This window comes from Dryas octopetala, chromosome 1 (genome assembly GCF_963921425.1).
Source record: "Dryas octopetala chromosome 1, drDryOcto1.1, whole genome shotgun sequence".
NCBI lineage: Eukaryota > Viridiplantae > Streptophyta > Magnoliopsida > Rosales > Rosaceae > Dryas > Dryas octopetala.
The window spans coordinates 8,737,772-8,764,252 of record NC_141366.1 but is presented as its reverse complement, the minus strand read 5'-3'; the positions used below and the strand labels follow the sequence as shown (position 1 = coordinate 8,764,252).

At 34.3% G+C, this 26,481-nt stretch overlaps 4 protein-coding genes across 5 annotated transcripts; 1 reads left to right on the top strand and 3 right to left on the bottom strand.

Annotated features, from left to right (window-relative positions):
• Positions 1-11,084: 11,084 nt before the first annotated feature.
• On the bottom strand, positions 11,085-13,777 carry CYTC6A (Cytochrome c). 2 transcript variants are annotated; one of them, XM_086228992.1, is made up of 7 exons: positions 13,638-13,777; positions 13,383-13,506; positions 12,323-12,420; positions 12,205-12,236; positions 12,054-12,117; positions 11,783-11,960; positions 11,085-11,347 (listed from the first exon to the last, which is right to left on the bottom strand). In XM_086228992.1, the coding sequence occupies exons 1-6, from the start codon at positions 13,692-13,694 to the stop codon at positions 11,820-11,822; spliced, it is 516 nt and encodes a 171-aa protein (XP_086085118.1). In that variant the 5' UTR covers positions 13,695-13,777; the 3' UTR covers positions 11,085-11,347; positions 11,783-11,819. The 2 variants fall into 2 exon arrangements, with proteins under 2 accessions (XP_086085118.1, XP_086085117.1); XM_086228991.1 differs by lacking the exon at positions 11,085-11,347 and having other exon boundaries at positions 11,438-11,960.
• A 1,441-nt stretch (positions 13,778-15,218) lies between these two features.
• Positions 15,219-19,738, top strand: LOC147297398 (alpha/beta-Hydrolases superfamily protein). The gene is made up of 11 exons (XM_086246705.1): positions 15,219-15,581; positions 15,900-15,991; positions 16,111-16,229; positions 16,444-16,579; positions 16,752-16,803; positions 17,232-17,332; positions 17,975-18,157; positions 18,419-18,576; positions 18,761-18,815; positions 18,892-18,945; positions 19,075-19,738. The coding sequence occupies exons 1-11, from the start codon at positions 15,341-15,343 to the stop codon at positions 19,474-19,476; spliced, it is 1,593 nt and encodes a 530-aa protein (XP_086102831.1). The 5' UTR covers positions 15,219-15,340; the 3' UTR covers positions 19,477-19,738.
• A 100-nt stretch (positions 19,739-19,838) lies between these two features.
• On the bottom strand, positions 19,839-21,191 carry LOC147297397 (large ribosomal subunit protein eL27x). Its single transcript, XM_086229062.1, has one exon. It carries the CDS (start codon positions 20,437-20,439, stop codon positions 20,032-20,034), a length of 408 nt encoding a protein of 135 aa, XP_086085188.1. The 5' UTR covers positions 20,440-21,191; the 3' UTR covers positions 19,839-20,031.
• A 148-nt stretch (positions 21,192-21,339) lies between these two features.
• On the bottom strand, positions 21,340-22,331 carry LOC147297396 (uncharacterized). The gene is made up of 3 exons (XM_086229063.1): positions 22,133-22,331; positions 21,706-21,991; positions 21,340-21,576 (listed from the first exon to the last, which is right to left on the bottom strand). The coding sequence occupies exons 1-3, from the start codon at positions 22,164-22,166 to the stop codon at positions 21,513-21,515; spliced, it is 384 nt and encodes a 127-aa protein (XP_086085189.1). The 5' UTR covers positions 22,167-22,331; the 3' UTR covers positions 21,340-21,512.
• Between the last annotated feature and the right edge of the window lie 4,150 nt (positions 22,332-26,481).

Sequence of the window (26,481 nt, the reverse complement as noted above, 5' to 3'; positions counted from 1 at the left end):
GGCCTTAGACAGTTATACCAAGGCCAGATTTGTTTGCTTACCCAAAAAAATCAGTTTTTAGCTAATTTTTTTAGAGAGCTGCTATTTGCACATCCTCTTTTTTCTTTTTGCACATCTCTATTATAAAAAAATAAATAAAAAAATAAATAAAGACTATACAGCCCCTTCTTTCTTTCCCTTTCTTTTCTCTCGTTCACACCCCCCTTCCCCTGTTTTTTTTTTTTTTCTTCTTCTTCTCCAACCCTCCCCCAACCAGCCCCTCCATCCAACCCACCTAGCCCCTCAACCCCCTCATCCGACCCACCCCTCCCTCCCTCCCCCTCCGGTCTCCCCCCTCCACCCAACCCACCTAGCCCCTCAGCCCCTGCACCGACCCCCTAGCCCCTGCACCACCAAAATAGCCACCACCACCACCTTCTTCTTCCCCCTACATAAGCCAAAACAGCCACCACCACTACCACATTCTTCTCTCTCTCTCTCTCTCTCTCTCTCTCTCTCTCTCTCTCTCTTCTCACCCAAGCAAATAGCAAAAAAAAAAGGGTGGCAGGTGGTTCGGCAGACTAGTGCCGAACCCGTTGGTTTCATTCGACAGGTAACCACCGAACAAACCTGGTTTATTCGGTGGGTACATGCCGAACGAAACAGCCAGGTTCGGCACTGGTCTGCCAAAACTGCAATTATTATTATTTTTTTTAAGTTGGTGTTGCTGGGGAGGAGGAGGTGCTGCGGGGAGGAGAGAGAGAGAGAGAGAGAGAGGTGGTCGGGTGAGGGAAGGAGAGTGGGAGGGAGGTGGTCGGTGAGGGAGGGGAAGGGAGGGAGGTTGTCGGGGTGGGTGGGTGGGTGAGGGAGGGGGAGGGGCTGGGATGGCAGAGGCTTGCGGGTGGCTGGTTTTAACATTTTTTTTTTTTAATTTAAAAATTCACATTTGGGGTGGGGTATGTAGTGTTTGGATTAGGTGAGTGTGTAGTGAGAAATTTTGGTGAGATTAATGAGGTTGAGGTATTTTGGTAATGGGAGGGGTGTGTAAAAGAGAAATTTTAAATTTTAGAAGATAGTAGGAGGTGTGTAAGAGAAAAATGTGTGTAAAAAGAAAAAAAAAATTGTGCAACTAGCAGCTCTTTTTTTTTTTATTGCGTTTTTAGCTAAATTATGGTACTAATTTTCGACTCTTATTCATTTACAAATTTTTCTATTTTTTATTGTTGTGTCACCTTTAAATATATAGAACATTATTGGGTATAAGATATGCAAATGGAATCTATGATGTAACATATATAAGTAAGCAGATCAGCATAATCATTTGACTGATAGAGGGTTAATTTTCATCTTTCTACATTATAAAATTGATTCAACTAGCTTTTTATTATATGTCATCGTATAGCATGTGGTAGTTTGAACAAGACCTTGAATTGTCCTTTGACAAGCACCTTAGACTAAAGTAGATAGATGCTGATTAATTGTACCAAAATGATGTGATGGAGCTTTAACTTTTAATATTGAAATCAGCTGGTTCCAAAAGTAATTAGGTCAAGGATATTAATTCATATTTATAATTTAACTGAGTATCACTAATTCTTATAAGTCGGAGTGTCATTGGGGAATGTCTAAATCTTAAACTACTTTGAATTTGATGGCCAAGGCCCCAAAGCTTTAGTTGTTGAGGGTAGACTTGGACCTTCAGCTGGTGTTTATTAATTAAATCAATAGTATTGCAGAGAAATCTGTACACTTTCCTGGTGGTAGTTAAAACATTAACATCCATGTTTATCGCATCAAAACTACAGTACTAATATGAAGATCACAAATCAAATAAATAAACAATCACTGAAATCCATATTATTAAATTAAGCAGCACTATCAGATCAACCTATAAACAGTATAAGCCCTTTCTAGATGACCCAGGGGTAGATGTGTTCTGAGTTACCATATAATCAGCTACAGTAATTTCTCAAAGAACATATATTTTCTGAGAACCTGGGTTACCCATTTCTCTTAACTATCATCTAATAAACCTTTTAGTTTCTGTAGCAGACCACAATGTCTGAGGTTTATTTGCCAAGGTTTGAACCTCTGCACCAAAAGAGAGAGAGAGAGAGAGAGAGAGAGAGAGAGAGAGAGAGAGAGAGAGAGAGAGAGAGAGAGAGAGAAGAAGAAGAAGCCAACGTACATTCTACTGCCACTGTTTTGCCACTTTGGAAAATTGGTGCTCCTCTGATAGGTTGAAAGATACTCTTTGAATCACACAGTAACAGAGAAATTCATAGTTTTGAAGTTCTTGCATTATCAAATTACATTTGATGCAACCTTACTGCTGGTTTTTTCATATCGACTCCTAGTGCTGAAAATTCATTAATGTATATTTGTACATGGTAAAACTTAAATCGAAAAGCTTCTATTAAAGTACTATAACAAAACTAATACATGCATGTTAGTGCAATTGGAAAGAAAGGCTGCATAGATGGTAATATATGTATCTCACTTGCAATTAATTAATGTACCAAATTGAAAATGCAGGTATATATGCTATTTTAGATAGTAAGATATTAGGATTAATTGAGTTATATATATATATATATATATATATATAGACATACATTGACAACTGTTGCTGTCGATCAACACCTTAATACTGACTTTAGATAACATATGGAACAAATCTAAGTAGCGATCAAGTCATTGTGGTGAAATTAAAGTAAGCAGATTTCACACTCAGAAATCATTTTTATTATGCCAATATGTCCCAAATGCACAATTTATCTTTCTTAAAGAAAGCAATTAAATAGAAGTGTAGCACTTCAATTCATTCTAGATGTTCTCAATTAAGAAAATACTGTAGGATTTGACCACTATTGTAAATATTCTAAAATGTATGGGGCAGGATTGGACAAAGAAACAAATTAAATTAATTAATAATCATCACTACTTTGCTTGCCTAATCAAACACAAAATGAACATGAGACATGGGATGTTTTGTCATCATTAATTAGTCCACCACCATTCGTACATTAACATAAATACACAATACAACAAACGAAACATTTCTCATAAAATTCTAGCTACCAGGAAAAGATAGGGTAGTAATTAAGGGGTGTGATTTGGATTGGAAAATTCGAATCCGAAAATTTTCAATTTTGAAATGTTCGAATCAAATCCGAAATCCGAAAATGCCGAATTCCGAAAATTTCAAAAGAAATTGGATTGAAATTTGAATGTTTTTGTAAATTCCGATTCAATTCAAATTTCGATTTTCGATATTTTCGAAATTATGCCAATTTATTTCGTATTTACATTAATATTATATCATTTATTTAGTTTTCTATTATATGTTTCATTAATTTGTTATTTGTTTCAAACATACACATACATATATATTAAAAAAAAACTAATACTATTAATATAAACATATGTATATTATAAATATATGTGTATCATAATAACATAAATACTAACAAAAACACTCACATTTTTTGTACGTATAATTACTAAATATTTGAGTTTATTATATTTAAAATTTCAAACATGATATATATCTATCATGTGTGTGTGTGTGTGTATCTAGTAGTGACATTTATTCTCACCATGTTGGATGAAATCCAAAGATGAATCCCCTCCTCTAAATACTATATATGGGCTATTATACTAAAAAAAAAAGTAAAGTGAAGATTTCGGTTTTTTATTTGAAAATTTTGAATTTTTATACGAAAGTTCAGAAATGTGATATTCTGAAAAAATTCAAAAATTTCGAATTGGAATAGAAATTTTATTCCGAAATTTTTTAGATTGGAATTAGAACACCTTATTTCCGACCCGATCCGTCCGAAACACACCCCTAGTAGTAATTAAAACATACAATGAGTTAGGGTACATGGTTCAACTAGTAAAGTCGACTAATTCCATACTGGTTGGGCTAGTAAGTGCCTAATTGGTTAATACAATTGCATATGTCTATGAACAAAACCTAAACATGCTATGGTTGATCAGTACTGTTTTAATTGGTTGGATACTTGAATGTTATATCAGAGCTGGTCCGCTTAACATGACAAATCATACATAAAATCACTCTTAGTCACTTAAAGAAGGGTTCTTTTTTCCACGTCTATGACCACCGAAAAGAGGAGTATATATAGTTCCACGCTAGAGGAGTCTTGAACACTAATCTCACATTGGTAATCAGGTTAAGTACCTAATAGCTATATATACTTATTTAGTCTCTTCACTTAATTATAAGCAAGCTTAATGGGTTAGATACTTCGATAATTTATATTACAATTAGAAAATCTAATATTTCTTCTTATTAATGATTCATTCGAAAATAAGATAACACTGTAAATCCATTAGATTAATTAATTAATGATCCATTTTAAAATAAAAGATATAGTTTAAAATAAAGATCATTAGCTTTTCTTCAAAACCAGACTCGTTTTGATCTGATGAAAAGTTACAATAAATCAAAATTAAGTACATCCCTACATCACCGTTTCTTGGTTTATGTCTTCAAATTATGAAAAGTTGTTGGTCTTGAGGCTAAGCTAGTTTAATTATAATGAAAAACCATAACCATACAAGGGAACAAATTCGATTGGGCAATAATATTGATGTAAACTGAATAAAGAAATTGCAGGCAAATTAAGATAGTACTATATATAGTGATTATAGACCCATGAATTGTCTCATTCTAAGCTTTTCTTCCTTTGTCTTAGAATTTTGTTTTACATGCTGATACTAGATAACTAATTAGCTACCACCAAAGTCCAAGACAAACATGCAGGCATATATACCCAAAAGCGCACAGAAAGAGAGATCGAGAGGAAGATGTAGATCAGTAGATGTGGAGAGAGAGAGAGAGAGAGAGAGAGAGAGAGAGAGAGAGAGAGAGAGAGAGAGAGAGAGAGAGAGAGAGAGAGAGCATAAGCATTAATTGTATATATAACTGGTATCAATTATAAACGTTGAAAATTGATTCATCAAGATTTGAACTTGGATAGGGAGGTGTGTGCTTGTTAAAGAAGAGAGATATATACCTGATCGACCAGATAAAGCTGTCCTGGGAGAAGATCGAGTAATCACCAAACAAGACCACCTTGTATCAGTTAAGAAATTTTTCTATTGTTGGTGAGTGAGTGATTGAAGCTGCAAGATGACCTGGTAGAAGTAACCTTAATTTCTCTAGCTAGCTACTCATTAAACTAAGTTTCTGAAAGAGGGTTTTGATCAGATATCTGTTGGCCGGGGTTGATTAAAAAACCATCCAATTCTCTATGATTAATTGACTGAAAGTGAAAACCCATTCCTCCAAAACTCCAAAAACATGGAAATAATCAAGATCTATAATAAATATGATAACACCCATCAAAGTAATTTGGTTATAATCAAATCTCTACCTAGCTAGCTATTTGGCCATATATATATATATATACATATAATAGGATGGAGTATATATATAGTAGTAGTGTGATAGCTAGCTAGCTAGTTAGGTTTAGTATACCAGATCATGCTGGCAGCTTCAAGCTCTCAAACCAACATACCAGACAAGGGAGAAGGATGAACCAAGACGCGCTCTGAATGAGGTTTGGCCTTTGTTGGAAATTAACCCCTTTTTCATAAGCAACACCAGAATTGTAAGCTTTATTCACTCATCTCATAGCAAGCACACACACATATATATAATTATGACATAGCTAGCAAGAGAGAGATTAATATTTGCTAAAGAAAGAGAGGCACACACGAGGCATGCATGTTTTAGGAAAGTGAAGCCTCGTGACTACTCAATCCCTTCCTCCCCCATCTACATAAATGCTAGCTTTTATGCACCTCTAGCTTTCCCCTGTACTACTGTAGCACAGAGAGAGAGAGAGAGAGAGAGAGAGAGAGAGAGAGAGAGAGAGAGAGAGAGATCTAGAGTGTGTGTGTGTGTGTATTTAATTAATTGTGGGTTTTTGTCCTTGTTACAGCTATAGACCGGCCTGACCCATTGCTATCTCTGTCTCTGTCTCTCTCTCTGTCCACAGTAATTTGCATTTGCATTTGTTATGGCATATTATAAATGAAATAAACAGGACCACCATGTTCTATTGACAAATATATATATATATATATATATTAATGCCCTTCTGCTGAGTGCTGTCTGCTCTACTCCAATAAATTAAGTACTGTACTGTTTTCTTCCTTTTTTTTTTTTTTTTTTTTTCTTTTTTGCCTGGTGATTAAATCTCAGAGAAAAATTATTAATTATGTGGTCAAATTCATATATATATATATATATAGTTGGCTTGCGTAACCAGGATAGCATAGTTGCATGCATGATGATTATAATCGTTTATATACCTAATTAAAAAGTAAAAACATATCATGCAGATTTGTTCACTTAGTTGCCTTGGATTACCAAATTCTAATTTAATTTTCAATAAAATTAAAGGACTCAATTTATTCACTATCTCACATAGATGCCAATTAGTAAACAGAGGTGGCATTGCAGGGCTAGATGTTAAGTTCCAATTAATTGAGCCGAAAGAAAGGTTTGACAAGTTGAGCACGCCTGCTAATTTGTTTCATTAGGCTTGTCTTGTACTCAAAAAATATTAGGATGGGACAACCAGACCTTCCTGCAGATCGACAACTAATTTCTTTAAGTACTAATAAAATTACAAAATTGTGGCAGACCTTCCTGCTTAAGTTTCCCGAAAAAAATATCATGAAGAACATTGATCCTTCGACTCTTAACCTTTCATTCCACCGAATTGACCAAGAGGAGTGATCTCTATCCTGAAATTCAAGTACCCCTCGATCGGAATTTCTATGATAACTGCAGGCATTAGAAGCCTTGAAGGTATTGACCGTTAGATCAGCTCTAATTAATGTAACGGATAAGAAAAAATAATGGCTCTGAAGGCATAGAATGCCAGCAGTGATAGTAGAAGGTTCCTCGATCGATCATCCAAAAATGAAGTTTCAAAAAATGTTATGCCTATTGTTTCAGGATCCCTAGTGCACCCAAGGGTACTCTTGCCAACCAATATCATCCTATATATATACATATATCATCATATATGTATAAGCTGATATATAGGTGTGAATGAAATTAATGCATGCATGCATACATTGGAAAAGTTATAAAAACCCCTTAAATTCGAGTTCTAATTTCCTAGAAAAATATTGGGAACAATTAATTAAGACTTTGTATGGGGATTAATTACTTACTTACTTATCACTTTAATTTTTAGCAGCTAGTAAAATGCTGTGACCATGCATGTGCTTAGCAGCCGGCCGGTCCCTACTAAGCTATAGCAATACAAATTCAATAAGTACACGCACACTGTTTCATTATTTATATGAATTGGCCAGGTTGGTGGAATCAGTTGAGAGTGTCCTCCCTTTGTCTTTAGCTTTGGGTGGTTCTTCTGTCTCTGGTTGACAATTACAAATTACAATGACCTATATGCAGACAAGTCCTAATGGAAAGGAAGGACCACACACAGCTTTTTATTTAGTGTTTATTATGGATAGGGTCACATGGTTTTTCTTTATAATTTAGCTCCAACAGTTGGTATTCAGCTTCATTTCATTAAGGTTCACACCCCAAAAAAATCATTAAGCTAGGTAGGTATTGTGGTGGTTGTGAATAAAGCAATATTCCAAAATTAGGATTTTCTTTGCAACTTCGATCTGTTGCCATTTTCATCTTTCTCTAATCTATATTTTTGGCCCCATGCCACTTGTATGTGTTGATTATTCATATATATCCTCCTTTCAAGATGGAGTAGTTGTTGCAAATATATGCAGATGTGTTTTGTTTTTTTTTTCTACTGTATTATCAATATTTCTCCTCTTAATTAAGAGTGGTGTAGAATCATTTTGTAGATTGCATTATCTCTAATCAATGTTTGGGGATAGTGATACTAATCTTTAATTTGTGGAATATATACAAAAGTTGAAGGGTGAAGTTGACTGAACATTTTCTAAATTTCCATGAATGCAAAGTTACTCCACTTCTTCATGACCTTATTACAAATTTCATTAATTTCCAAGTAGATGTATGGCCTCATGGTGCAATTTCCATGAAATAACTAAGGTGATCAAGTGGAATGCACCACATGGGAGCAATAGGGATGACATGCACATGACAGGTTGTGTCATTATCACCTCTTCATTTGTCTCCTTTTTGACCTTTCTGTTCATCTTATTCATTGGAAAAATGGATCTATAGGTTGTCCTATCTGTGGAGGCTTATAGGACCATTCATCTTGGAATCTTTCTCCTTTTCTTGTATTAAAAAGTAACAACAACTAAAAAGACGATTAGCATGACTTGATAAGTACAGCTTTACTAATGACCTAAGATTGTTTAGTGAAAGGGAGATCTTAACAACCCCATAGGCCATAGCTTTACAAACTTAATTAATCAAAACCTCGATCGAACTCTAAATTATTAATTTTTAAAAAAATAAATATTCCTTGGCACTTGGAATTTAGTTTCAACCTTGTTTTGTTGAGCTGGTGCAACTACTACTTAATTAATAATGAATACCCACACCACATTGTTTTCTAGTCTATGTTAGTTGCAGTATTTTCAACCTAGCTATTCATGAGTCATGACTAGAAAAGAAGGTAAGGTTGTCACTTTTGGACCATATATTTTGATGATCGATAGTCATGACTACAAATATTGAAAGCTCAATTTACTTTTTCACACGTTGTTTGAAAATTAGGTCACATATTTAAATTTTGTTGAATAATCAAGCAGAAAGTCACTTAACAAAACTAAGAATCATTTAAAGCTGGAAGGTTTCTATTTTAATTTTAAAAACTAGTCTATGTATTCTTCATTCGATCTCTCCCTCACCTAATTTCTTTATTTTATATTAATGTCTCCTCTTTCTAGTTTGTTTATTAAAATACAAAATATAAACGTTACCAAACGACAACAACACGATTCTCAGACCATTCAAGAAGAAGTGGGCTTAGAGAGATGTGATTGAATCAGGTTTTTTCAATAGCAATTACTCATGTATGTTTATTGTGATTAAGTTTCCATGTTTGCTATGCTAAACATATCATTATTAAGATAATGATGTTTTGAGAATATAACCATGGCCAACATGTTCGTTCAAACCAATATATATATATATATATGAGGAAAAATTATAGGGTATAACTGATATACCGTCATGTGGTATAACTAATCCAACATGTAAGGGTATTATTAGACGATGTGTTTATATTAGTAGGGTATAGTATTAATAACATCTACTCATATTATAACAAATAGACTGGTTATACCACGTGTTAATATAGCAGTTATACAGAATAATTTCTCTGAGGTGATTATTAAGGACATCGATCAAAGTGACATGATTGGAAATTAATAGTTTCCTTGCACTAGTCATCTAGGACTCGTGTCAAGTGCAGAGGGTGCTGCAAGCTTGCAAACTTCAACTTAATTAAACATATATATCTCATTCCATTTTACCCAAAAATTTCAACAGAAAATTATACGTAGGTCCATATAACTTTTTTGAATTGTACTCAAATCCATATATATAGACTGAGTTCCAAAAATTCATGACACATCAACAATAATTAAAAAGGTCTATTAATTTTAACTACTAAATTTTAATAACTTTTTAGTTTAGGTATCAAAATTAAATAGCATTTTAGATCAGGTACTAGTTGAAAAGTCAAACAAAATAATAAAGTAAAAAGTATTAGAATTTATAAATATTACATCACATGCCACTACAATAAAAAAATAAAAATAAAATTACATCACAAATATTACATTAATTTATACTATATTGTATTTAAAAAAAATTAATTCAATCACAACTTAACTGTGACTGTCTTGGTAAATTACAAGAGACAACTCACACCACTATATTATATATTATTTTGAGTAAAAGTATTATTTTGACCTCTATTTATACTATGTTGTAGTATAATTTCTCTGAAAAAAATTCAATTAAGTCACAACTTAACTGTGACTGTCTCACAACTTAGATATGACTGTCGTTCAGTCACAACTAAATTTGAAGTTGTGAGTGTCATACAGTCACAACTAAATGTGAAGTTGAGACAACATTAGCAAATTTTCAAGATAATATAAAAGCTTCATTGGCAATTTTGTCCAAACCTTATAAATTTTAACTAACACCCATCATATGTAGACCAAAGAACAAAAATATCAAATGAAAAAGGCTCAAATCAAAGGGGCCAACATATTTATAATTTAATCTAAAAAACTACATTTAAATTGGTAGTTCAATTGAAATATTATATAGTCTTCATGCTATACTAAAAAATTATTGGGATTTAATATTTAATCTTAATTTTCTATAATTAAAAAAAATGTAATTATGTAATACCTATAATGGCCTTCAGGCCCTTCACATTGCTTTTTGAATTTTGGCTCAAATTATCTCCTAAAATTAAAGTAATTAATATTATATATTTAAAAAATAATTAAAGATAATATGTGTTTAGGAATTAGGACAATATCACATCTTCAGTTTCACGTTGTTAACTTATGATGCAAAACTAAAAACCTTGATTCCTACGCCAAATTGCCATATTCGTGTCCTCAATCAATTTTGAGAAACTAATTAATATGGTACAAGTCTAAAAGGTGTTTATATAATAGACCGGCCTCTAAAGCTTCCAATTTTCAATTTGCTCCCTCCCCTTTTCCTTTTTCTTTTGGGCTTTTCCCTCTTCTTTTGGGCTGAAAAGGGGATCAAAGGCCCATTCTCAGTCTTTTTTTTTTCCTCTTCCATAGTTAAACTAACATCCCCTTCCATAGTAAACAGGTAAACTATAGTTCTACAATTTTGTACAAGAAAAAGCCAAGGATGAAGTAGATGGGTCATACAAGGGCATGAGAAGAAGAATAATTAAGTATTAGTGGCACATAGGGTGTCTTCTACTTCAATGGAAGAGGTTGCAGCAGAGATGGAACAAGTTAAAGACCTTAACAAGAGTACTAATAGGAGAAAAGGTGAATATGAGTCTGATTGAATGCAGAGTAATAGAATGTTAAAGTGGTTGGATAGCTTTTGGACTTCCCTGCAAAAGAAACTACATCTAGCATGCCAAAAGCATATGCAACTCTTTCTACCTTTTCCATGGTCTCATTAATTTGGAATTAAGCAGAGGTTCTAACATATCATCAGATTATGCTGCACTAACAACATTACATGATTTGTTTCCTAGAATAATACATCACATGTATCCTTCGAGTGAACTAGAAAAATCAATGTCTCCTGAGACTTCACATGATGTTTTGATAATGTTCATGCTAATATGCATAGAAATTCCATTACAGATCCTGCAAGGGGCTTCTTCTCAACTTTGAATGCCTAAGATTATCAAAAGTTCAAAGTCAAAAGAAAAATGAATATCAGATACCAGTTGCTTATGAATACATGAACCAAGCTCCAAAACCAGTCTTCAAAATTAAAGGAGTCATCTTTCATACTTGTATTTATAAAGTTGCCATTTCTAATAACAAGACTCGTGGCTTTAAGCTGTACTGGATAGCATGAAGCAACAAAAAATGACCTAAAAGACCTAAAGGTAGAAACAGAACAAAATCTTCTTTACAATATAATCCAGCTTCAAATTGAATTCAGTCAAACTTCAAATTTTATCAGTGTTCTTTTCTAAACAGTGACTGGCGTAGAAGGGTTACAGGTGAAAACTAAAAAGCAATTTTCTACGAATTTCAAATTTAGAATCATGCCCAATATGATATACTGATTGAATATATATGCATAAACAAAGAACCATGTTGCCGAGAACTTGAGTCAGCATTGTCATTAATTTAGAAACTCATTTTTCATCGCTTAAAATGTTCGGCCAGCTTTGATCAGCCTGCAACTTGACAAACTCAGCCAAAAGCTTAATCTCTTCATCCTGCAAACGAGCTCCAAATGTGCATTGGCCCCTTGGCGTGCAGTTCTCACCAAAACCCTGCAAATACCCACAAAATACACCACCTTCAATTAAGTGCAAACATGACAGTTAGGATGCAAACGTTTCAAATTAAATTTTAGCCAAACTTACTGGCATTCTTCCCTTGCCAAAGTAAGTAACACGGTATATCTCCTCTTCTGTGTCAACTCCGTTTCTGTAGAAGAAAATTGTTATAAGCGAACTATAGTTTAGTAAAGAGTGTGCCTCATTAACTATAGTTCCTGAGATTGTGACTCATTACCTTTGTAGATCTTTGATAAAGAGTGTTGCACCCTAGAAAGAAGAGGAAACAATGGATAAGAAACATCAAAGATTTAGAGGGATAAATATATGAGATCTACAGGTAAAGGGAGGCTCACTGGTTGTATTATGTTTCCACCTCCATCATGACATCCAATGCAAGTTCTACGAAACAATGCAGCCCCTTTTTGAACATCTATGGTTTGTCCATGTGAGACTGCACCATAAATAATAATAATAAAAAAAAAAGTTGATAAAACTCCAAAGAATGAGTACATACTATATAGCATGGAAGTGAGGCAACCATCTTAAAAGTAAGCTTTCTATCAAAGAATGACTGTATACTATTAGTAGTAGATCTCTCCAGAAATTTTTATAAATCAAGGTGCAAAACACCAACACAGAAGTGGCTCGAGTAGCCAACTATATCCATTCATTTGCATGTGACACTTACCATGGGACTAGCATTTCCTAACATATAGTGAAATATGGGGTAGGGGTTTTCATAAAATTGTTTATGAAACAAGAAATAAACACTACCACTGAATATATAAGGGCAGATGCTGAAACTCTAGTCCACAAATGGTTGCATTGGTGAAATTGAAACCCGATAAAGCAATTTCAAAGCAAAATGAACTCCATGCCTTATGTAAACTAGTAAAGAGAATTTTGGTTTCCAAATTTAGCTACCTCATTAAAAAAGCCAGTTAAGGGTTCTGTTATGGTGCTTGCTGCTTCCAACCTTCTTTGTTGATTTAGCGCAAAGTTGTTCTACCTGTCGAATTTCTATGTTTGACTATTGTGGACTAATGCCATCTCATTCCTTTCTGTTTCACTAAAAGAGAGTGTGAATGATTCCCACATTGTTAATGGGGATCTTAGCCTCTACTGTTCCAACAAAGACAACTAGACTCGCCCAGTTTCATAATGGCAGGACTTAGGACAAATGATGAAACCATAGGAACTATTTAGTTCCAAACTTTCCAAAAGTAAAACTAAATCAATTACCACTACTTTCATTGAGCACAGCACTAAATGAGTTGCACTATTTAACATATATAGAAGCACAGGTCACTGTGACAGTGCAGGTAATGGCACAGTTGGAAATTTCAGGAAAAATCAGGGGAATTAAGCTATCAATTGGAGGATAATCCCCCAAAGTGTGTGGTTACCACTTACCAGGGGGGTTGCAGATTGGAGATAAAGCCAGAACTGCAGCCATTAAAGGTGAAGCCAAGCTCTTGAGAAACTTCCCTTGTTCATGCTTTTGAGGAATTGGGTTGTGTCCTTGCTTCATTGCACCCTTTGACAACACACCCAACTCAATATGTAGAAATTTCAGTTCGCAATTCATGAGAGAGAGAGAGTGAGAGAGAGAGAGAGAGAGAGAGAGAGAGAGAGAGAGAGAGAGAGAGAGAGAGAGAGAGAGATTACCTTTGGGAAGCAGCAGGTACCATTATTGATGTTAGATATCAAAGACGTAAGCTGCATTTCTCTCTAAGTGGATGGCAAAGTGATAATATGATTATGTGTGATTGCAACTTGCAGGCACAAATGGAAAATACCAAACTATTTGAAGGCTCAAAGCTACACTTTACAAGTTTACATATATACATTGTCAGACAAAAAATAAAAAAAGGCTAACACGTTACACACCGTCAAAACTTTAATTTTTGGCTTAGCCAATAAATTCTCTTAAAATTTGTGAGGAAAAAAATAATTCTCTACCTAGTATCTATTAATTTTGATAAGAGGATGACATTATCCACAAACAAAATGAAAGAATGTCATTTTAATTATTATTTTGTAAAGTAAATTACTAAAGTCTATTTTACGGCTCTTAATAATAAAAAAAAAACTCACTTAAAAAAGCTGCAATAATAAATAGTTTCATTTTATACAAATAAAATCTACGTTATAATTTATTTCGTGTTTTTCATGTAGAGCGTTTGGCATGTTTTTTTTTTTTTTTGAACTAACAATTAATAAAGTGTTTTATGCAATTCAAGGGGCCAGTCGATCATGCTTTTTTCATTGTGGATTTAAATAAATAAAATAAAAAAAACACCTTTTGTAACATGTTAATAATTTTGTAGTTAGTATTTTAACACTCACGACAATTTTTCAATTTTCTTTCTTTTTACACAATCATTTTTTTTTTTTTTACACAAACCTTTAACTCTTTAAGTAATTTAACTAAATGATATTTAAGAATTTAATTAAAAGGATGTGATGAATGTGTTGGAGTTGTCTATTGCTTCTTTTTCTTGGTCTAATAGTTGTCAATGTTCCAATTAATCCATCCAAACTTAACTAACTAATTTTATTCGTCGTATTTATTATCTAACTGAACTTTTTTCTATATATATAAAATAAGAAAAAATTATAGATTTGGTCTATTTATTTTATATTTAGTTCAATTTTGATCTATTATATTTTTTAAGTTTTGTTTTGGTTTACTAATTGTTTCATTTGTTTAATAAAGATTCAGATTTATTTTTTCAAATTTGTCTCGCCTTTTACCTTATCAAATTTCAGCCTAATTTAGTAAACATATACTTGTTTTAAAGTTATGCATCTCCTCTTTACAATCATATAAAGATTATTCAAATCGGAGTTTTAAAACTCAAGATAATTTACTTCAAAGTATGATACCCAAAACTACCAATTTTTCGTATAAAATTTTTCAAATTTCATCAAACTTCAATTTATTTGATTCTAATACTCTAAATTGGTTTCTATAATTAAGAAATGATGAAATATAACTTATATTTCAATTATAATTGAAGAAAATACAACCAAAATGATTTAAAATCATAACTTAAAAAAAATCGTGTACCAAAATTAAACTATGTATAAAATAAATAGATCAAAATTAAACTTAAAAAATATTGTGGATCAAAATTAAACTAGATATAAAATAAGTAAATTAAATTTGTAATTTCCGCCGTAAAATAAATTCTGCAAAAATTGTCCTTTTGCGAGTTATATCTCTGTCCTCCGTACCAGTCGTGGATTGCTTCTGAGCTTTGTTTCCTCTAGCTTCACGACTCATCCCCAATTTTTGGACTTCAAGTTGCAAAGCCTAAACCCCTGATCAATTTGAGACTCGTAATTTAGGGTTTGATTTTGGTGAAATGGCGATGCTTTTGGACGAGATTGTGCAATCAGTGGAGCTGTGGTTGAAGCTGCTCAAGAAGCCCGAGCCTTATGTGGACCCGAACCTCGACCCGGTTCTCTTGGTGCCGGGTATCGCTGGTTCAATCATGAACGCCGTTGATGAGGAGAGTGGCAAGGAGGAGCGCGTTTGGGTTCGAATCCTCGGTGCCGACTACAAGTTCCGGACCAGGCTTTGGTCTCGTTTCGATCCTTCAACAGGTAATACTATTGTAAAGTTTTCAAATTTTGTAAAAACAAATTGGGCGCTTGTGTTTGGTTGCTTAGAAATTGAAAGAGAAATAAGAACACCACGCCTAACCCTGGCCTTGGAAATTCTCAAAAGTTCAATTTTACCCTTATAATGGACCGCCCGAATGAGTATTGATTGAGTTGTCTGATCCTGTACGTGAACCATACGTAACTTACTTGGAGTTGTCATAGTTCAATTTTTCTGGAGCTGAATTAAACTATGTAACATCCATACTACTTTTTCTTTCGTCTATGGAACAAAAGAAAATTGATTTATTTGTGACACAGGTAAAACTGTGTCTTTAGATCCAAAAACAAGAATAGTGGTCCCTGAAGACAGATATGGACTTCAGGCAATTGACACCTTGGACCCTGACTTGGTACGTTTTGCATTCTATCTATATACAGGAAAGCTTCTCTCATGATTTCTTGGATACTTTTCTGGAAGTAATAAGGATGAAACTTTGATAAAGTACTATTAACATCTTGGTCCATGCAGGTCATTGGACAGGATTCTGTATACAATTTCCATGACATGATTGTTGAATTCATCAAGTGGGGTTTTCAAGAGGGGAAAACGCTTTTTGGGTTTGGGTACGATTTCCGCCAAAGCAACAGGTATCTGCTTAGTTTTGACTTTATTTAATTACTACTTGAAAATTTCAAAAGATGGGTGTGATAGTTTAAAAATGGTTTCCCCCTTTCTCCAACTCAACAAAGAATAATGAAGGATATGCTTTGCTTAGATATACAGTGTGTAATGCTGCTGGAGGGAAAAAGATATGTACAGTTTTAGATTGGTGTCATATGGTTATGCTTTGTTTTTGTTTAGGTTGCAGGAGACACTGGATCGCTTAGCTGCAAGATTAGAGGCAGTGTATAATGCTGCAGGAGGGAAAAAGATAACCATCATAAGTCATTCTATGGGGGGCCTTCTTGTGAAATGTTTCATGTGCTTGCACAGTGATGTAAGGGATCCAAAGTTCTTAAGTAATAAGTGATTAAGTGTTCTGATATCTTTTCTTCTTCTCTACCCACTCCCTTTCCAATTTATTGCGTCAAAGGCTTATGTCTTTGTAATTTGGTCTTTTTTATTTGCTACAAAGTATATCCTATAGTTGTATGCCTATTTCTTCACAGGTTTTTGAGAAATATGTGAAGAGTTGGATTGCAATTGCTGCACCATTCCAGGGTAAGCGATCATATACAATTTAATCATAGCAGAGGGTAAAAATACCAGCTACTTGACTGTAAATACTGACAACCTGATACAATCTGTGGGTTTAAAGACTTGCATGTAAATGAAATAAATTTTCCTGAAAATTTCAAGATTATCTTCTTTCAATGACTTCTTTCAATGTGTATGACTTGCAGCCAATTTTGCCTTATCTGCAGGACCATATTTTGTGCTCATCATTTGGAAGTTTTCCATATGTTTATACTTATATAATTTCTTTTGAATTATATACAAAACAGAAACTGGAGCTTAGTTTGAAGTTGAACCTCTAATAGCTTGTATAACCTCAGTTGTTTTGTTGGTCATAATTTCATTTCTAAAGCTTCAACTATTAGGGGAATACTTCAGCAAAAGTTAATTTGTGGCTTTTTGTCATCTTACAGGTGCACCTGGATATATCACATCTACCTTTTTAAATGGAGTGTCATTTGTTGATGGGTGGGAACAGAATTTTTTCATATCAAAATGGAGCATGCACCAGCTGGTATGAGTCCATTTCTATTTGCAGTTAAATTGCTAGATTTAAGCACCTGCATTGCATGTGTGAAATTTAAATGAAATAAATGGAAGGGCCAAGGACTTTTATATGATGTGATGGGGGAAGGGGTGGCTGCCACTTCTAGTGGTATGGGCTTTTGGTCTGGTCGTGCACCTTCTTGTATCTGCCCTTTTATAACTTTTTCTTACAGTCACGGACTATTAAAAGAACTGGTTCACTCTCAAATGAGTGTGTTTGCAGGTGTGATTTATTGGGTATTGCATCCATTTCTATCTCATCATGAAAGTGATGTTTTGTTTCGATTGTGAATGTTTTCCAAAAGTTTCCTATGTGCATTGTTCTGAGAGATGCTTATTGGTGCATAGACACATAGAACAATTACACATGCACTCAAGCTTGCACACATGCATGCATGTATTCACGAATATGTGTACATATGTATTTGATAGTGAAGCATTTGCCATAGAATTTCTTTGTGAATAAGTTGGGATTGTTTTGAAACTTGCTTATTGGTGTTTAGATATACAGATGCACACACATGTATGTAGCTTTATGCATGTATTCATGAACATTTGTTTCCTCTTTGCATCCATGGTTTTCTTACTGAGGTTTGTTGCAATGTTCCAGCTTATTGAATGCCCATCAATATATGAGTTGATGGCTTGTCTTAATTTTCGTTGGGAGCACATGCCAGTTCTAGAAATGTGGAGAGGAAAGCTTGATGGTGATGGGAACTCTCAAATTATCCTAGAGTCTTACCCCCTAGCAGAGAGTGTAGATATTTTTAAGGGAGCACTTTCAAGTAATACGGTGAGCACCATAATGCTATTATGTGTTTTAAAATGTAATTTGAAGTTAAAACTTTGCTTGCCGTTGTTGCCTCAAATGAGGTTGCTTTGTCCATTCTTTCCTTGCAGACAGATTTTTTCTTCTCTTAAAAAAAAAAAAAAAAAAAAGTTTTGTTCTCTTGAAAAAAAATGCAGCTTTCCAGTAATGATGATTTGGTTTTCCTTTTATTATGCACTTATATGGCTTACTTACAATTTACATTGCATGTTTATATAATTCCAGGTCAATTATAATGGTGAGGATATTCCTCTACCATTTAATTTGGAAATTCTGAAATGGGCTAATGAAACGCGTAAGATTATGTCACGTGCTAAAGTTCCTCCTCAAGTAAAATTCTACAATATATATGGGATCAATCTCGAGACACCTCATAGTGTTTGGTAATACCTCCATTAATTCTTTTAATATAATGTCACAACATTATTTCTTCCTTTCTGCCACTTGCTACTGCTATTTTAGACAACTTCAGGATAAAAGCTTCTAGTCATCATAAGATGTTTCTAGATGCAAATTTGTATTAGTATGGCTTAATTTAATATCTTACTCAAATTCACTACTCTGCAGCTATGGAAATGAGGGAACACCTGTTACAGATCTACGACAACTACGACATTTCCAGGTTATTATCTTGTACTGGAGTTGTTATGTTTTTGCATATTAATTACAAAACCTAACCCATTTTTTCATTTAATCAGCCTAAATATGTATGTGTTGATGGTGATGGGACAGTTCCAGCAGAATCAGCTAAGGTTCGTTGACTCGCCTGTCCATGATTTCAACCAAACTTTCACTTATTCATATTTGTTTGGGTCATTGGTATGAAGTTAAAATATGAATTGCCAATCTTTACAAGCTGCCTTTCTTTTGTTAAATTCCAGGCAGATGGGCTCCATGCAGTAGCAAGGGTTGGAGTACCGGGTGAGCATCGGGGAATTCTTTGTGAGCCTCATGTATTCCGGATACTCAAGCACTGGTTGAAGGCAGACCATGACCCTTACTATAACCCTGTGAATGATTATGTGATTCTACCCACTGCATTTGAAGTGGAGAGGCACAAAGAGAAAGGTTTAGAAGTAACGTCTCTGAAAGAAGAGTGGGAAATCATTACAAGCGACCAAGATGATTCTGAGAATGTAGCTGCAGATGGAAAGCCTATGGTGAGCTCCATATCTGTTTCTCAAGAGGGAGCCGAGGCTTGTGCAACTATTACTGTTCACCCCCAGAATGAGGGCAAGCAGCATGTGGAGCTTAATGCTCTAAGTGTGTCGGTCGATGCCTGAATAAAGCCAATGCATCTGTTCTATTTCGTTAAAGACAGTGCTGGATCTTCTGTACAGCCACCATTCATGTGATTAAAATCCGCTCGTGTGATTAATAACTTGTACATAGGAGCTTGGCATGACTCATGAAAGCAGCAGTTGCATTCCTTCCTAAGGTTGGGTATGCAACTGTCTTTGTATATATAAGAAGATGATGAATTCATTGCTATAATGCAATGGGTTGTTGAAGTGATGATCTCAGTGATGTGTGTTTTTACTTTTATTCTTTGTAGTATGAATGCCAAATTCTCATTTCTATTTAGCAGTAAATGCTTAACACTATTTCCAAATATGCAACTGTCTTTTTAGGTTGAAGGGCGAGAGACACAGAAAATGCTTAGCATCTAATTCCAAATATTTCAACAGTAAATAAAGTGAAAATTTGACATTAAAATTAAGCTCGAAAGAAACCAAAACTGACAATGATCCTTAAAATTTGAACCCATTAAACAGAAATGCTATCAATATCACAAAAACACAATTCGATTCACTCCAAAACAAAGACCCAACAACAGCTCAAAACCTAAGCTTGCTAAAGAACCACCGGTTCTTGCCACTCTTGAACCGGTCCTCCAACCTCGCCTTGGTCTCCTTAGCCGCAGCCACCTTCTTGTCGCGTGACTGCAACGCGTCGACGGTGACCACCTCCTTGAGGTCGACGTCGAGGTTGTAGCGCGTCGGCATCAAGTGCTGGTAGTTGACGAGCTTAATGAAGGCCTTCACTCGGGACTTCTTGGCTGTCTTCTTGGCCGAGTCCTTACGGATCACCTTGCTCGGGTACTTGGCTATCCCCGCAACCAAACAGTGCCCGTACGGCCTGTCACGTGTCCCGTCGTCGAAGGACTTCACAATCACGGCTTTCCTGCCGGCGTAGCGGCCCTGCAGGAGCACCACCGCTTTGTTTGCCTTGAGGAATTTCACCATTTTCTCGGGAAAACTTTGGAAACCCTAAGAAAACTCACAGGCTGCGCAAAAGAGAAGCAGTCACTGGCCTAAGTGATGAGTTTTATATACTTTATTAGCTATCTGAGGATTTGGTTTTTGGTTCCCCTTTATTTTTTTGCTTTTTGGGTCTCCACTCTTTTTCATTAAAGGCCCAAGAGGCCAAACCAGGCAAGACCCAGGAAAAAAGGCTAAGGGCAGCAGAGGCCCATAAAGCCCAACGGTCCAACACTAAAACAGTACAAAACTGCAAACAAACAAACCAAGTGATGGAAGTCTAGGTTTTCTAATTATCATGATCTTCTTTTATTTCTTCCTTGTCTTGTTTTGAAGGAATCAACATGTTGGTCAAACTAGCAACTTCAATGAACTAACTAAATTATAGGGTTGAATAAGGTGACTTAGTGAGGAGGACACTACTTTCATAGTCTTCGTTTCTCTTTGTTAATTTCTACCAAATTATAGATATATTCTCATATAAAAGATTAATTACTGGAAATTCAGGAAACTAACTAAATTAGAAAGAGGATGGGAAACAATAATGTTTAGGAAGAGAAGGTGCCTTTTTGGTTGGACATGTTTATTCACCACTTTGTGCTGCTGGTTTAATGTATGGGAAACTAAATTAAGCTGGTTTAAATTAAACTCTGTTTGGGTTATTAGTTTGGCTTTCTGCTCTCTTTTCTTTGTCAATTCTATCATGCATTTGTTTCCAGTTGTGTTGTTTATATGCAGCTATATATGCAAGGGCAATTGTATATCACCCTTAGTTGCAGTTCTAGCCTTATGGCATTGCAAGCAGCATATGCAAAATGCAACTTGGTGACATATATATGAGAAAAAAACTTGCATTAATTTGTTTCTTATTGAGATTGTCACTCATTTGATGTCAAGTATAATAACTTTATAAATTGAACTCTTGGTAACATATATAACAAATTTCCATACAAAGAATAAATCTTACTGTATGAAAATCAACAAAAATACAAGGGAAGATTATTGAGAGTGCGGCTTGAACCAGATACGAATAAATTTACAACCCTTTAATTAAGAATTTAAAAGATGGAGCAGGGCAAGCAGCACAAATCGCAGAGGCAGCAGCAGAACATGGCAGAACAACTGCACAATAGAAACCAGGTATGCAAGTATATAAGCAATTGATTCTATTTAATTTGTTGAAACATTAATAAATTACCTAAAAATAATTTGAGATAATTAATTGTAAGGGGTTGAGTTAAAAATGTTTACCATCCGGCCCAAAATCCACCATCACCCCTGTGTTGATGAGATTTTTCTGGGTGCTGCTGATGGGGAGCTGATTGTTGTTGGGGGTACCCAACACCATGTTTCATGGGGTGACCAACTGGTGGTGGAACAACATAAGGACCTTGATTATTGTATCCTTGAACTTGTGGTGGGTAGGATTGAGGCGGCGGATAAGCGTGCCCTGGCGGAGGATAAGCGTGGCCTGGCGGAGGATATGCGCCGGCAGGTGGCGGAGGAGGGTATGAAGTGGGTGGTGGTGGATATACCCCTGCAATTTGGTTGAGTACTCAAGTTAATTAATGTTGGTATTTGATGAACAAAGTAAAATTAATAGTAACCATTTGAGGCATGCATATTGTTTTGTTGAAATCACCAATTTTTATCACATAGACAAACATTTAATGTATACCTGCAGGCTGGTGATGATGGTTGTAGTGACTCATGATGAGCAATCTATAAATGCTAAAGATATTGTTACAGGAAAAATGAATTATCAAGTAGAGGATGGTATAGGATTAATAGAGAGTGTTTGTGTATCTGCTTAATTGATAATGGTGTAGGATGAAGATTAGATAGGAGAGCTTATTAGACAGTACATGGTTTGATGGTTATGTATGTGTATGGTCTTATAGCAGATATGTCATACATGGCGGCCTCAAACGCGTGTATATAGGAAGATCAGTTGCTTTCTTGTACGAGTAAATTGAATAATTTATCGCCTCCACCTAAACGTGCATTTGAAACCATTTCTCTCCTATAAGGCTATAACCTATCATGATGCGACACGTGGCGTACTGGCCTCCTATTTCTTGGGTAATTGAAGTTGATGCTTTCAAAGTCAAGGAGAAGGTTCTATTCTGCATTTGTGCTTCATTTCAAACTGATGGACCCCAGGAAGGTAGGGAGAAGCAGCACTGTGTTTGCTACTTTGCTTCTGGATGATGGTGAGAAAAGCCTGTTTAATATCTTATAATAAGTTTTAAGGATAGTCTTTTTTTTTTTTTTTTGGTCAGAAGTTTTAAGGATAGTCTCAATACACATATTCCTTACATATGTGTCTTATATTTGTTTCTAGTTGAATACTGATATGTAACATCACATTTTTTAACTTAAATTCTCATCAGAACACTTCTAGATGACTACTGATATATATATATATATATATATACAAAATTGCTTTAAAGCTAATTAGTTAGGCCCCGTTTGGGGTTGCTGTTTGCAGCCTTTTAAGCGCTTATTTTAAGATTTTTACTTTTAAAGTTGTTTGGTAAAAAACTTAACATCAACTTTTTTCAAAAGCAACACGTCTCTTACAGCGAATTTAAGAAGCAGCAAAGGAGCTGCTTTCAGAATTTGCTATCAAAATAATCATGCAGAGATGTTTAATGAATATTTTTAATACCAAGAATACCCTCATTTAATTTGTGTAATGACAGCCCATTGTCCTCCTTTTACATGATATCTCCATTCATTTTTGCACCTCCACCCACCCAAGCCCAACTCCCTTCCCTTCCGGTCATCCCTCCTTGTTGTCGAACTCAAAGGTGGTGGAAGTCGAAGTAGTCGCAGGTATTTAGTTGCCAAATTTCTGGAAACGCCACCCCAAATGGCAAGCTATCTATCAAATTGGCCATTTCCAAGAACAACAAAAATTGCAAGAAGATGATTATCAGAGCTCTTTGGATCTTCATTATTTGCGCTCATGGAATCACCCAATACTTTGGCTTCCATTCCTGATCTCAAGAACCTTGCCTTTGTATTTTCTTTAAACATATAGATTTTCTTACTGGACTTTGAAACATGAGGATTCTCTCAATATTTATTTATTTTCTCTAAGGCTTCTTCGTGTTTTTTCAAATTTGTTTTCAATAGACTTGTTTAATTAACTTGAAATTGCAGATGTGAGACATACGAATTTCAGTGCTATATCTATTTCAGTCATTATGCACAATCACAGCACTTCAATACTAAAATTTACCAAACACTCATAAACTGTTTTTTATATCAACAACATTTTTAAAAATACAGATTACCAAACGTCTAACTGTTTTATTTCACAGCTAATTATTCTCACAGTACATTTGAAAGTGATTATTCTCACAACACAGCAATACCAAACTGGCCCTTAGTAAGTTAATACAAAACTAACCACCATGTTGGGCCCACTGCACAATGTAATCTCAAAATCTGAACCGTCCATTTTTTAGGCCCTACTTCAAAGATCATCTCTGTAAAAAATTTCTAAAATCGAAAGTCATTTAGCCATTTGATTAAAATAACAATTATTTATATGCTTTTATCGAAATCAGTGATCGTCATTTATTTAATCACAATTAGATAACTAAATAATTTTCGATTTAGCTGATTTTCTGCAATAATGATCTTCGAAGTATGGTCTAAAAAATGAACGGTTCGGATTATGAGATTAGTTATGTAATGGCCTTAAAAGCATGATTAGCTTCGTATTAACTTGCTAACCAGTTAGTTTTAGAGCACTACTCTATATATATAAAGAATGCTCTAAAACTAATTAGTTAGTAAGTTAATACAAAACTAACCACCCTATTGGGCCCACTGCATAATGTAAACTCAAAATCTGAACCGTCTATTTTTAGACCCTACTTCAAAGATTATCCCTGTAAAAAATCTCTAAAATCGGAAGTCATTTAGCTATTTGATTATAACAACAACTATTTATATGTTTTTATCTAAAATACTGATCGTTTATTTATTTGATCTTAATTAGATGACTAACTGATTTCCGATTTATATATTTTTTGTAATGATGATCTTTGAAGTATGACCTAAATAATTAATAGTTTGGATTATGAAATTAGTTATGTGATGGGCCCAAAAACATGATTAGCTTCGTATTAACTTGCTAACTAGTTAGCTTTAGAGAGCACTCCTCTATAAATATATATGTATATATATATATGTAATGTTTTAACATAATTAAAATATCTCAATTATGATATAATTTTAGCACAAAAAAAAAATCTCAATTGTGATATAATTTAAGGTCCATTGACTTTAAATACCAAACTTTAATAATTTTTTAGTTTAGGTACTAAAATTTAATAGCATTTTAGTTTAGATACTAGTTGAAAAGTCAAACAAACTAATAAAGTGAAGGGTATTAGAATTCATAAAAATTACATCATATGCCACTGCAATAAAAAAAATTAAAAAAATTCCCAACTAACCACCGGCCACCTTCGTCCGGCCGACCACCGGCCACCTCCGTCCGGCCGACCACCGACCAACGCCGTTCAACAACACAAAAACAACTTGGCATAGAAGGGATTCGAACCCTTCTCATGCAAGAGAAAGAGACACCTCTTACCACTACACTACATAATAATTTCAATAAAAGTATTACTTTGACCTCTATTTATCCAATATTGTAATACAATTTAAAAAAAAAAAAAATTAATTCAGTCACAAGTCACAAGTTAAACTGTGACTGTCTCACAATTTGTTGTGACTGTCATGGTAAGTTGAAAGAGATACCTTCCCCAATTGCACTAGTAATTATTTTGTTTAAAAAATATTGCTTTGATCTCTATTTATACTACATTGTAGTACAATTTTTCAAAAACATTCAATCAAGTCACAACTGAACCGTGACTGTCTCATAATTTAGTTGTGATTGTTCTGTAATCACAACTAAATCTGAAGTTGTGACTGTCACAATTTGAAAAAGATAGACCATAAACTCTAGCATGCAAACTATAGAAAGTACACCTAAACCACCCCCAAAACTCATATAACAAAATTTGAAGTTGTGACTAATATTAAGAAAAAGATAAGTTTAACATAAAATACATAAATGTTTAACATAAAAGCTCACGTACAATAGAGAAGAGGTTCAGAGTATCCCCTACATAACCAGCAAAAATATTTCAAATTCCCAAAGAACAAATTCAGAATTAAAAGGCTTAAAGCAACCTTACTTACCAAGACCAGCATTCTTATTTACTACCCATTTTGAGTTTTATTAATTGTTTTACTGAAAAAACTCTGAGTTGGTCATTGAGCAATGAATTAATTTCAAAAAATGACAAACCCATGAACAATACATGGAAACCCATAATCAACATCAATGCAAAAGTATCGGTAAACCTATTCTGCCAAAAAGGGGGGGAAAAAGGAAACAAAAGCCCAAATGATTCATTGGTTCTAACCTTATTACTCTCAAATAAAAAATTACAAAGGTAGCAAAATGAAAATCATAATTTAGAAGACATTAAAAGAACACACACTTGTCATAAGAATGGAAAAGAAGTCACAATGAAAACTGAACATACATGCAAATACAAAGTCGCAATTTGACATCAAAATTCAAAATCTTTGTGGCACTCACTATAATGCACTAAGTCTTCTTTTGTGTAAAGTAATTGCTTTGAACTTAATTTATATAATATTGTGTATATATATATATATTTTTTTTTTAAAATAATTGATCCAGTCAGTCACAACTAATTAGATCTAAGTTGTGACTGTCATAATTTAGTTGTAACTGTTCGCACAACGACCAAACAGTAATTTTTTAACAATTATTAATTATACTAAACCCAATAAACAGGCCAAGGGCAAAATCGAAATATAAAATAAGCCCACTAAAAATGGGCTAGGCTGGAAATAAGGTTTGGTATCTAATCTAAAATGTTTTTAAGAAAGTTAGTAGCCAAACTAAAAAAAATAGTCATGTGCTGGTATTCCAAAAAGTTATTAGAATTAGGTAGTTAATCCTAA